The sequence below is a fragment of the Rhamphochromis sp. 'chilingali' genome (genome assembly GCF_963969265.1).
Source record: "Rhamphochromis sp. 'chilingali' genome assembly, chromosome: 2".
In the NCBI taxonomy this organism is placed as follows: Eukaryota; Metazoa; Chordata; class Actinopteri; order Cichliformes; family Cichlidae; genus Rhamphochromis; species Rhamphochromis sp. 'chilingali'.
This window is the reverse complement of record NC_137930.1, coordinates 3,175,488-3,187,992: the sequence shown is the minus strand read 5'-3', so window position 1 is coordinate 3,187,992 and position 12,505 is coordinate 3,175,488. Positions and strand designations below refer to the sequence as shown.

General features: G+C 41.0%; 1 protein-coding gene across 2 annotated transcripts in view; it reads right to left on the bottom strand.

The window, feature by feature from the left end:
- Window positions 1–12,505, bottom strand: part of LOC308392026 (polypeptide N-acetylgalactosaminyltransferase 18-like) — a 188,852-nt gene that overhangs the window by 26,967 nt on the left and 149,380 nt on the right. For both annotated transcript variants that reach the window (XM_080874866.1, XM_080874867.1), the window contains exon 9: window positions 5,895–5,990. In XM_080874866.1, coding sequence (XP_080730992.1) covers window positions 5,895–5,990 — 96 coding nt within the window. The remainder of the gene's footprint in view (window positions 1–5,894; window positions 5,991–12,505) is intronic.

The window sequence follows — 12,505 nt, the reverse complement described above, 5'->3', positions numbered from 1 at the left end:
GACCAGGTTTGGCTCACAGGCCTCCACTTTAGGCACTGCTGACTGGGACTGAGGGCACTCTGCTTTGCCAGAGGCTGAATACATTTACCTGTCCTATCTGTGATTAGCCTGAGCCAAACTCATGCTGCAAATGTTACAACTTTTCATAAAGCATCAACCTGCCAAACCTAATTTTAGCAAAACCAGCACACTTAGAATGAAGCTTTTTATTGTGATGAGAAGACGCTCAAAAACCTTCACGGTGGCTTTGCCCGTCTCATTTTCTTGCATTTAAAAAATAGATTTAAAAAAAGCCAGTAAGAGATAAAAAAAAAGGCACCACTCAATTTCTTTATCAGCACCTGCTGATTATGCTTTCCCCCAATGGAGAGAATATATGGAAGGCAAAAAGACGGAGGGTGAGGGAGGAAATGCAAACACAGCTGTTTCAGCAGCTGATGCTGTATTACCGAGTGTGACCCAGAAAGAAAGTTGGATGTTTCCGACATCAAGGCGCCGGTCAAAGCTATTAACTTTAGTGACAATGGAGGCGAGGTTTGGAGTGTCAGAAAGCTTCCCTCGATGCAGCGCACTACGTAGGCGTCTACTTCTGATTATGTGAGCCTCTTTACACAATACTGACAATTTAATATGAATTTTTAATTTTGTGAGGCTGCAGAGCTGTTCAAAGCAGAGAAGAGCGGCAATGCACAGTCCCGCTCGCTCAGTTTTTAAATTGTTTTCTCCGGTCTGCATTAAGAAGGCAGACTTAAGAAGACTTTACCGCCCCTCAGAATTCAATGACCTTAAATCTGCAGCGAGCTGATAGAGTTGTTGATTGGCCTCGGTGACTCGAGCAGAACTTTTCAGCTGCAGAGGCTAAAAAGTTTCCCGTCGCAACTAAAACAGCACGCAGAACGTGAACCTTATTATTGGGTGGTGGGTCTCCTTGCATTTCATTTTAAACCTATGGTGTAATTAGACGTCTAACTCGTGACGGCAGGCGTCCATAGCTCAAAATAACTGATGTTGTGACTATGCAGTCACCTCCGTTTTAAGTTCTTAGCTTGATGGACTCAGCTGGACTTCCTTCTGACTAGAGTGTTTAAAGGAGACCTGTTATGATTTTTCTTATTACCTGTCATATATATAATTCCAGTGGTGAGTGCTCATATTATACATGCCCAGAGTTTATGTACTTGTGAACTTTAGACTGTCCTAAGAAACAGATTCAAGCATTAACGTGTTGTGCTAGTGCAGACTGGGTTTTGGCATAAAACAAACAAAACAAACTGTTGTTATTTACAAAGAGAGCGCAGTGAGAAGACTGCATGTGAGAAGCGACAGCTCAGATTTTTGCAGCAGCCTCTTGCATATGCATTTCTGGGAGATCCTTTCTCAAGCAAGAAAATAAGAGAACATTTAAACCACGTGTGCCAGCTGATTTGCTAACGTTTTTGACGTGCAGTTTGGCGATAACTGAGGTGATATTTAACGCAGAAAAAGCATCTTAACTTTTTGCACTTGATATGGTTGCAGTTACTGCTGCACGGAGGAGGCCTCGCACAGATTTTAGAGCGAGTGTTTGAAGAGAGACGTTTCTCCAATCGTCTAAATTTATTTGCAATACCAGATAAACGTGATAAAAAAGTTAAAAGGAGTCATGCAACACCAGCAATGACTCTTTGATGGGTGTCAGTCTGATCTGTGGATTTATGTTAATACACTTTACAAACAACATTTGTCCTCAACGAAGTTTTGTGACGCTCACATTAAACTATTATAGTTTCAGGACCATGGACAGCGCACAAGGTTTTCATAGAGACCCACACAAACTCAGCTGCATTATAAAAATACACACACACACACACGCACACACGCACGCACGCACGCACGCACACACACACACACGGATGGAGTTTGTTTCATGCTACAGAAAGCAACGCCACAATATTGTTGCACAGCTTACAGTCTTTGGAGGCTGTTAACTACCAAACCCTGTTTCCATTACAGGGAGTGCAGAATTATTAGGCAAGTTGTATTTTTGAGGAATAATTTTATTATTGAACAACAACCATGTTCTCAATGAACCCAAAAACCTCATTAATATCAAAGCTGAATGTTTTTGGAAGTAGTTTTTAGTTTGTTTTTAGTTTTAGCTATTTTAGGGGGATATCTGTGTGTGCAGGTGACTATTACTGTGCATAATTATTAGGCAACTTAACAAAAAACAAATATATACCCATTTCAATTATTGACTTTTACCAGTGAAACCAATATAACATCTCCACATTCACAAATATACATTTCTGACATTCAAAAACAAAACAAAAACAAATCAGCGACCAATATAGCCACCTATCTTTGCAAGGACCCTCAAAAGCCTGCCATCCATGGATTCTGTCAGTGTTTTGATCTGTTCACCATCAACATTGCGTGCAGCAGCAACCACAGCCTCCCAGACACTGTTCAGAGAGGTGTACTGTTTTCCCTCCTTGTAAATCTCACATTTGATGATGGACCACAGGTTCTCAATGGGGTTCAGATCAGGTGAACAAGGAGGCCATGTCATTAGTTTGTCTTCTTTTATACCCTTTCTTGCCAGCCACGCTGTGGAGTACTTGGACGCGTGTGATGGAGCATTGTCTTGCATGAAAATCATGTTTTTCTTGAAGGATGCAGACTTCTTCCTGTACCACTGCTTGAAGAAGGTGTCTTCCAGAAACTGGCAGTAGGACTGGGAGTTGAGCTTGACTCCATCCTCAACCCGAAAAGGCCCCACAAGCTCATCTTTGATGATACCAGCCCAAACCAGTACTCCACCTCCACCTTGCTGGCGTCTGAGTGGGACTGGAGCTCTCTGCCCTTTACCAATCCAGCCACGGGCCCATCCATCTGGCCCATCAAGACTCACTCTCATTTCATCAGTCCATAAAACCTTAGAAAAACCAGTCTTGAGATATTTCTTGGCCCAGTCTTGACGTTTCAGCTTGTGTGTCTTGTTCAGTGGTGGTCGTCTTTCAGCCTTTCTTACCTTGGCCATGTCTCTGAGTATTGCACACCTTGTGCTTTTGGGCACTCCAGTGATGTTGCAGCTCTGAAATATGGCCAAACTGGTGGCAAGTGGCATCTTGGCAGCTGCACGCTTGACTTTTCTCAGTTCATGGGCAGTTATTTTGCGCCTTGGTTTTTCCACACGCTTCTTGCGACCCTGTTGACTATTTTGAATGAAACGCTTGATTGTTTGATGATCACGCTTCAGAAGCTTTGCAATTTTGAGACTGCTGCATCCCTCTGCAAGATATCTCACTATTTTTGACTTTTCTGAGCCTGTCAAGTCCTTCTTTTGACCCATTTTGCCAAAGGAAAGGACGTTGCCTAATAATTATGCACACCTGATATAGGGTGTTGATGTCATTAGACCACACCCCTTCTCATTACAGAGATGCACATCACCTAATATGCTTAATTGGTAGTAGGCTTTCGAGCCTATACAGCTTGGAGTAAGACAACATGTATGAAGAGGATGATGTGGACAAAATACTCATTTGCCTAATAATTCTGCACTCCCTGTATGGTGTCTGCCTGCCAGACTGCTGCTCTAGGTCTACACTTGTGTGACCTATGACCTATATTTGACCTGCAGCATATATTTATATGCTTTTCTGAATACAATTAACAAGCTGCCTCTGTCCTGTTGGTAAATTACCCAAAGTTGAATATCATCTCATAGTTTCTTGCCAGATTTGATAAGCTGACTGCGCCCGTGTTTAGATCTCACACGCTGGGCTCTGACTGCACACACGTCCCCCACCTGAGGATTAACCAGGGCCCGGCAGAAGATATAAAGAATTATGGGTAGCACTTTATAATACGCCCCATGACTAAGAGTGGATCCCCTGTAACTACATGGCAATTCAAGGTATTTTATTTACATTTAAATTTAACTATAGTTATTAATATTTACACAGGAAGACACATGAGAATGAGGGGGTGACCAGTCAGGTTTAACAGGAAAGAAAGAAATAATTATACTGTAAGTAGATGTAGGTACTGCAAGTAATTACACGTAGTGTGCAGTATCTATGGTAATTCTGCTGAAAAACAATGTTTCTCCATCTAACATTAGAGACGGGCTGTACTTAACTATCAGGTCTGTGTGACTTCAGTTGTTCTCTTTCACAGTTACTCTTTAAACACTTTCTAAATGAGTGTTTCCTTCCTCTAATGTACCTACCTTTAAGTATTTGTAGGGAAATATAATTACTTAATTTGAAATAAAATACCATGAAATTCAATTTTCCATTTTTCCCATTACAGGGGAATTAACCCTTTAAGACCTACCATAGAACCAAGTCCGCCAGAGCTTGTATTATATTTGTACATGCTGTGGAGCCATTTTTGGGAGCATTTCAAGTTGATATACATCAATACAACCATTATAGCCCAAATTTTAATAACATGTCTGCATTAAGTGCATAGTAATTACACAAATTGCAAAAAAGTGCAATAAACTACAAAAAAATTGAAAATTGTTTTTGTTTTTTTAACATATATTTCTAGTTAGAGAAATTTAAGAGGTTTATCCCTCAAAACAAAATAGTTTCCCACCACAGGAAATTTATTTTGAGTGTCTTCATAGTTTTATTTTTGAAATACACCAATTTTTATATACTGCAGGAAAAATGAAAATAAATATTATAATGCAGATTTGCAAAAAACAGCATGTGCATCACAATAAACTATTTCCAGCAGTGCAATATGAGTCCTAAGCATCCCAGAAACGAAACAGAAAGTCATAAAGTCAAACATAACTTTTAAAAACACCAGTATAGGCTCATGAGGCCCTGATAGTAAAAAAACTACATTTCCACAAAAATGACGTTACTTCCGGTTTCGGGCAGGTCATGGTGGACAAGCGAAAGTTCGCGCTGACGTCTATTCCAACGTAGGAAGTGTTATGAACAGCTGATCGAATCGGCAAAGCGTGTTTCTGGAATATTATGTTTTTGTTGCTGCAAGTGGTTTTTATGCAATTTTTGCAAAGCTTTATGTGGAAGGAAACTGTGACCGAGGACAAGCTGATGGCATAAGATGTAAGTACAACTCCTCCGGTTTCATATGCAAAAAAAAATTATTGCGCTAGCTTACGCGGTTGCAGAGCTACAAGGATTTAAAAGTAGCCCGCTCCGACCGGCTTTAAAGGGTTACGCCCTTTATCACAGGTGTTACTAAATTATACTGCATTGTGAATCATACAAAGCTACCCGACCGAGTCCAACAACGCATCAGATTACTCGTTATCTGAAAGCAGCTGCTTGCAGCACTGAATCCACAAAACAAACTGACCACCTTAAAGCTTTTGTTTTAGTTTTCTGGTACGCACCTCCGCTCTCATTAGCATTGTTTTCAGCGTTAAGTGACAGCAACACACACCCAGGCTGCATGGACCCAACAATAGGCAACTCACAGCTGAACTCAATCGAAGCGCCAGAGAAACTTTACACAGCGATAACACGTCTGTCTGCTGCTTTCAGGGTTTTTTCTGCCCCCAAAGAAACAAAGCAATCAGCAACAGCAAAACATCAAACCATGCTTTAAAAAGCTGTGCATAATGACAAAATGTTTCTGTTTAGAATTGGACAACGTGCTAACTGTGCCTTCTTTCTGTTATGATGTGGAAAAAGATAACACTCACTCATCCCTGCTGCATAATGCAACTTTATGCAAGGGCTACTCTCTCCAAATCCCCCATTTAAACTAACAAAGACTGCAGAGGACTCTAATTATCTGCTACTGACAGCCTGCCTTGGGGGATTTCTCTGTGCGATCAGTATTTATCGGTGTCTCGTGGATTCGAAGCGATAGGACAGAGCGGACGAGAGCAGAATGAAAACCTGAGCCGACTTACTCACCTGAGGCGTCATACCATGGCACAGGTACATGATGGGGACGTTGTCAGTGTCAGGTCCTTGGTCCAGACACAGGTCGTCTCTCAAGCTGTTCTTCAACTGGAAAACAGAGTGAAGGTCAAAATGAAGACGGGATGCTTCTCTACCTAAAACTGACATTATAGGCAGTGAAGCTCAGGAATACAAAATGACAAGACTGCCGTCTAAATCGATTTCATAACAGAGCAAACAGGACACAGGAGGAGGGAATGACAACGTGAAGGGGAACAGAGGAAAACTAAGGACCTAAATACATAAGACGATGGGCGACAGGTGGAAAACACAGCCGGAACAAATCCAACTAACGAAACAGGGAAGCAAAACTAAACATAACGCACATGAGATGAGGGACTGTCAAAATAAAATAGGAAGCGATAAGAACACTGAGACTCAGGCAAAGACACGTGAGCTTGACACTCGCACGGGGAATAACAGGCATGGAAACACACGACACAGCGGGGAGACAAAACAAAGCAAGCAACAGCCAAACTAGAACACAAGAACCACACAGGACAGGGCCAAGAGAGGAGGACACACCGAGGAAAGACTGGAGACTGGACACCAAAGAAACAAAACTAAAGAAGAACTAAGAACTAGACATGCAATAAAATCAGAGGATCTCCTAAACTGAAGATCAGAATCTCAATATTCCACAAGTCTAAACAAACACAGGACCCAGACGACCAGGACAAGGTCTGAAATTAAGAACAAAAAATTAACTGTTTTTGTAAAAGAAATCTCTTTACAAAAGTCAAACGTTGTGCTTTTAAGAGGACATTTTTCATTGAAACATTTTTATACGTTATTTTATGTTTTTTCCCCTCTAATTTAAGAGAAATGCCCCGTCCTTTGAGTCCACTGTTTTTGATCCTTTGATATTTTGGAGGGACAACTTATTAAAGAGCTGTAATTCCTTAACCCTTCCTTTTTAATGGGCTGTTAATCCCCTCAAATTACATCCGAGAGAGTGCGCTTTAAACCCAAATTCATTATTTTACTGTCGCTTGAAAGTGTTTTGGGAGTATAATAAAGAAACCAGCTAAGACAGCGATGATGTGGTCCTTTCACCACAACCAAGAAAATGAAGTTAAAGAAAGAAGACGCTCTGTTTAAACGACGTGTGTCTGGTTTTCCTTATGGATGCGTCTTTGTATTCCTCTCATAAGTGGAAGACGAGTGAAGCAGTCTCCTTCTCCCTCTCTATCTGGCTGTCTCTCTACATTATTAATTACTCCATTATGACAGAGTGGTGCACTACACAGCTTTAGCTGCGTGGCTAAAGTGAAGACAAATGGAACCACAGCGGGCTAATTACTGCTCGCCAGGAGAGTTATGCAAACACTTTACACTAACATTCACCTTTTTTGGCAGCTGCAGAGTCATATTTCAAAAAGAAAGAGCATCTTTGCTTTTTGGGTCACAGGTTATTTCCTCAGTTTGGCCACGTTCCACAAAAGATTATGAACTAATTGTTCAAAGTAGGCAAGAGAAAAACTAAAAAGAACTTCAGGTTGTCCTTGCTCCGTCTGTTCTGCTTCATGGCTTGTTTTCTGATCTTAGCAATTATCGCACTGAGTACAGTGCTATTAATCCCTAACCCTCAGAGAGGGAGGATCCTCCAGAGGGCCAATATTGCTGTGCATCGAGCCCATGTTGTAGCCAATATCCGAGTCCACGCTACCCATGGAAGGGTTTTGACCTAAAGTGAATAACTTACCCTGGTGTCTGTAGGATACTGTTACGTTAGATATACCTTGGGCAAGACACTCAACCCCCGAGTCCTCCGATACATCTGCAGCATGTGCACAGAAAAACAGCGGCTGTGTGCACACATGAGCCCTAGCATTTTATAAATACAGTGGCTTGCTGCTTAAAAGTCTTTGGTGTGGTCATTAAATCTAGAAGGGAACTATAAGTCAAAATGCAGAATAATAATCTGGACCGTCTGTAATTGTTGATCAGTCAATCGTGTTAGTTTCTGCTGCATTTCCATTTCATGCCATCACTTCTTTATGTTATTCTCTCAAAGGGCAACTTAAGTATAGAGCTGAGGTTAGTAAACTTTGATGACTTAGTCAAATCTGATGCCAGCAGAGGAGCTAGCAGTGAAGGGTCAACAGTTTGAATCCCAGTCAGCGTATTCATTTCACTCTGGTAATCAGTATTAACTAATATTAACTATTAGCCAGATGCCTGAAACTACAGTATCGATATCATAGCGTGAAATCAAACTGTTTAATTTGTATAAAAAAATCCAGCTTTGGTAATATACAGCAGAGATTTTTGTACTTTGACCATGTTCGCTTGAACACTTTACGGATAATAACAATCTGTTAAGCTGCTTCGTGATTCATGACGTGTCATGAATCTTTGTGCGATGACTGATGCGCTCACACATGCATTATTTTCCTCTGTCTCTCTTCCACAGCATGTCTTTATCCTTCTCTCACCCCAACCAATCACAGCAGATGGCCCCGCCCCTCCCTGAGCCTGGTTCTGCTGGAGGTTTCTTCCTGTTAAAAGGGAGTTTTTCCTTCCCACTGTCACCAAAGTGCTGCTCATAGGGGGTCATATGATTGTTGGGTTTTTCTCTGTATGTATTATTGTAGGGTCTACCTTACAATATAAAGCACCTTTAGGCGACTGTTGTTGTGATTTGGCGCTATGTAAATAAAAATCAATAGAATTGAATTAGTCATGGCTTAGATTCCATGTGATATCAACGGTCACAAAGCCGTGGATAACACAAGAATAAATGATTCATTTATATTAAAGTAAAGATTTTAAAAATTGAAAAACCATGAAAATATTCGTAGTCTTTTTATACAGTCTATAGTTTTTCCTTAATTTAGGCTAAAATTGATGAAATTATAGAAAAAGTGGTCAATGAAGTTAAGTTTCTTAATTTTTACCAAAAACGATGTTTCTTAAAACATAAGCTAATAACTCAGGTCTCTAAGTTCTCCATGTTTTCTGAGATGTTTTTTACCTTTTTTTGATAACATCTTCAGTTTGGGTGACGTTTATCTAAATTTTCCATTCCTGCACATTCCACACAACAAACTGTTTATTATCTGAAGTAAAATATTCACCAGCAGAGCTCTGATAACAGCGATAACCGCAGCGTCATGAGGACTGATGTGATACGAATGCACACGTTGAGGAAACCTGGCTGTTAATAGCTGACACTGAACTGATGAGCTTCGGTAAAAAACGACCTCTAAAAAGAGCGGATTTGAATAGAAATGTCTCTGTATGTATTCAAGCTCTGGTCTGAGTTTGGTCGGCTCCAGGTTTATTCATCATTAACGTTGGCAAAATACAAACATTACTTTTGAAAGTTGAATGAAACGGCTCGATGGGTCCACATTCACACCAAACCGAGTCTCAAAGCTGAAGCATTTGGAGTTTATGATGAATGACAGACAGGCAAAACTTTCATTTCCGACAGTTTATTTTCTCCACTTGCAGCACAGCTGGCCTCAGCCAACCTACAGAACCCGCCGTTCATCGGGATCATGGATCGCATCTCTGCCTTGGTTTACTTAATGCAACCCATCGCCTCTCTGCGCTCCTCTGCATCACGTCAGAGACAGTCCTGTGGAGGTTTCAGTGTGTTTTTGATCCATTATTGGAGGCTGAGTGAAGCTTTCTGTTTCCCAATATCTCACGCTGCTTTCGGACGTATCACAGCGCTGCAATAATTTGATTTTTTATCAATCCCCTGAGGGAATTTCGTTTTTACTTTTGTCCCATTTCATAGAGGGTCAGAGGTCAGGCTCGATTACACAGCCGGTGGCTGCGATGACACCGGATGATTCAGTGTTTTGCTCAGTGGAGGTAAGGAAGCAGGAGGATTTAATAGTTGTTGAGATACATCAGTCTGGACTCCACCAGCTGATAACTCTTCCATCAATCAGGCCGTGCTCTCGAGTCCAGGAGGCATCACATCAGGGGCCATTTCACTCATGAAGGCAATTTTTGATGCACTTGTATTCCCATGCTATGCCCCTTTGCACTCCATAACATCTAAAATTTTAGTTTAGTTTACGTTATTTTCAGAGGTTAAAGGTCTCTAACATATAATACAGTGTAGAAGTCAGAGAAAACCATTCTTTATATTTCATGAGTGGGAAATAGAAGCAGCGATTTGGTAAAACATGTCAACATGAATGGAAATTAAGTAAATAAGGCAACAAAGAGCTTAAAAGTCAAGCTTTGGTGCGATCACCTTTTTTCTTCAGCACAGTCTGAGGTGGCCTTTCCTTCATTTCTCTGAGTGGTCTTCAGGAAAAGTTCTCCAGGCTTCTTGAAGAACATTCAAAGCCCTTCTTTGGATGTTGGCTAACATTTCTCCTGCAAGATGTTCCCACACTGCTTCAATAATGTCGCGGTCCGATCCACGGCTGATGCTGTTCCACTCTGTGTTTTTATCTCCAGGTGTGCTCTTACTGCACCTGCAGTGTGTTTGGGATCGCTGTCATGCATTTTTCTTCATAATTCCATTGATTTGAACAAAGACATGCGACACCACCGGCTGAAACGCAGCCCGAACCATAACAGATGCTCCACCGTGTTTAACAGATGGCTGTAACTCCTCTGTTGTGGCTCTCGCCTGACTTCTTCCAGATTCATTTCCAATTGAATTTCTCTCCGTTTCCCTTCTTTAAGCACGGCTTCTTGACAAAGCACTGTCTGTGCTGTGTTCAGTGCTTGCCTTGTGTGAGCTGTGTGTTCTTGTAGCTTTGACTTCATGCTAAATAAGAGATGAGTGTGTAAACAGATGGTTGTCACATCAGAACGCATGTCGCGCTCTCTCCGACTGCTACCTCCCGCAAGCTATTGTTTTTTTTTGGCAAATATGAAACCTTCCTATCTACATCTCTCACATGTCACCGTGGCAACGCTTTCCTCTGACACGCTCGAAGCCAAGCCCCGCACGTGCTCAGTAGTGTCAACAAATAACTCCATCCGGCCCACATTGTGATTGAAGTGTTTATCGAACAACAGCACAAGAGGTGATGCGGAGGCTGCTTTCAGAACTGGAGATTCAATTGCTGCCGCTAATGTCTGCCCCCCACCCAGCCGCCCCTCCACCCCACCCCACCACCCACACATCTATCAACACATAACTCTTTTCTTCTATTCAGCGACAGAATTGATGTTCCACAGAGACGGAATAAAACTGAAAGGTTTTATTTAACTACAGGTGGGAAAACAAAAATTGTTTGCATCCAGCTTGCAGACAATCAAAGTTATTTGAAAAATAAAATAAAAGAGAGAACTTACACCTGTAGCTTTCCCACGAGATGAGAACAAGCATGTCCCATATGCCTGAAAATAAGAGGCTTCAACCTGGTGGTTTCCTTTTTGGGTGATTCCACAGAAAATCAGTGAGTGCCTCCCACCTGACCCCCTCCAAATCAGCTATTTGTTTATACAGCAATTATAGTATTCATGTAGTACACTTCATAGGTGCAAATGGATATCCACTTGAAATTTCCTGGCCTGAAAATCACGTCCAGGCTCTTCCACAAACCTGGAACCAAATCAGTTTCACACCAGCATCATCGATGAAACTGATCAATGAAACTGAACTAAAAATATTTAAAGTGACTTTTTGCATGCGGCTAAACATAGTCTGTCCTGAACAGTGTAGTAATATTTGTTCACAGATTGAAGTTCAGTCATGCACTCTGCAAACCTGAGTCCACTGGCCCAGCAGGAGGGATCCAAAATGAATACGGATCACGGATTCAGACCAGATCCGGTTCAGCTCTGGTCGTTTCCCAGCTCATCCCGTCTGAATCATAATGGCTTCATTTCCCTGACGTGATTTGTTCCTTTGTTTAAAAAGGCTCCTTTGATCTAAGCTATACTAATTTATGCAATATATATAAAAAATGAAGCAGTTCTTATAATGTGCTTCTTTTTAATGATAAAACTTTAGATGAAAAAAACCTGGAAAGTTGCCCTGCTTTGTTTTTTTTCAGGAATCTGAAACCATGACTGAACTGGAGAACATTAGATCAGAGGTTTTATCCAGTAATAGCAAAAAAAGTGAGGTTGTTACATTTCATCAGTAGATTAAGCTTTTACTAAAAAATTATTGAAACATAGAAATGATCATTAACTATAGAAAAAACAGTTTTTATTCATTAAACACTGTCTTGAGGATAATAACGTCACAGACCGTCTCTCCTGTCGGGTCACAGCTGAGTAATTAGATTAAAAATCAAGAAGAAAAATAAGATTCCAGCTTCATTTAATCAAAATTACATTTGGATAAATGACAGCAAATGTTCTAACAAATTATATATTTAGTATCAAAGTTTTATTCTGTCTGTCATGACAACGGAGCTAATCGAAATGAACCTTTTTAAACTTCCTGTTTTTTAATATAAACAGTCAGCACTGGCACGTGTTCATATTCAGGGTGAACATTCCCAGAGCTGATTGGAGCAACTCTGATCAGCTGTTCTGGCGGCTCTGAGTTGATTTTTAAACTCAAAGATTGTTTTACCTGCTTCCTCGAATAGGGCCCACAATCTGAAGACCAAACCTCATTTCAGTTT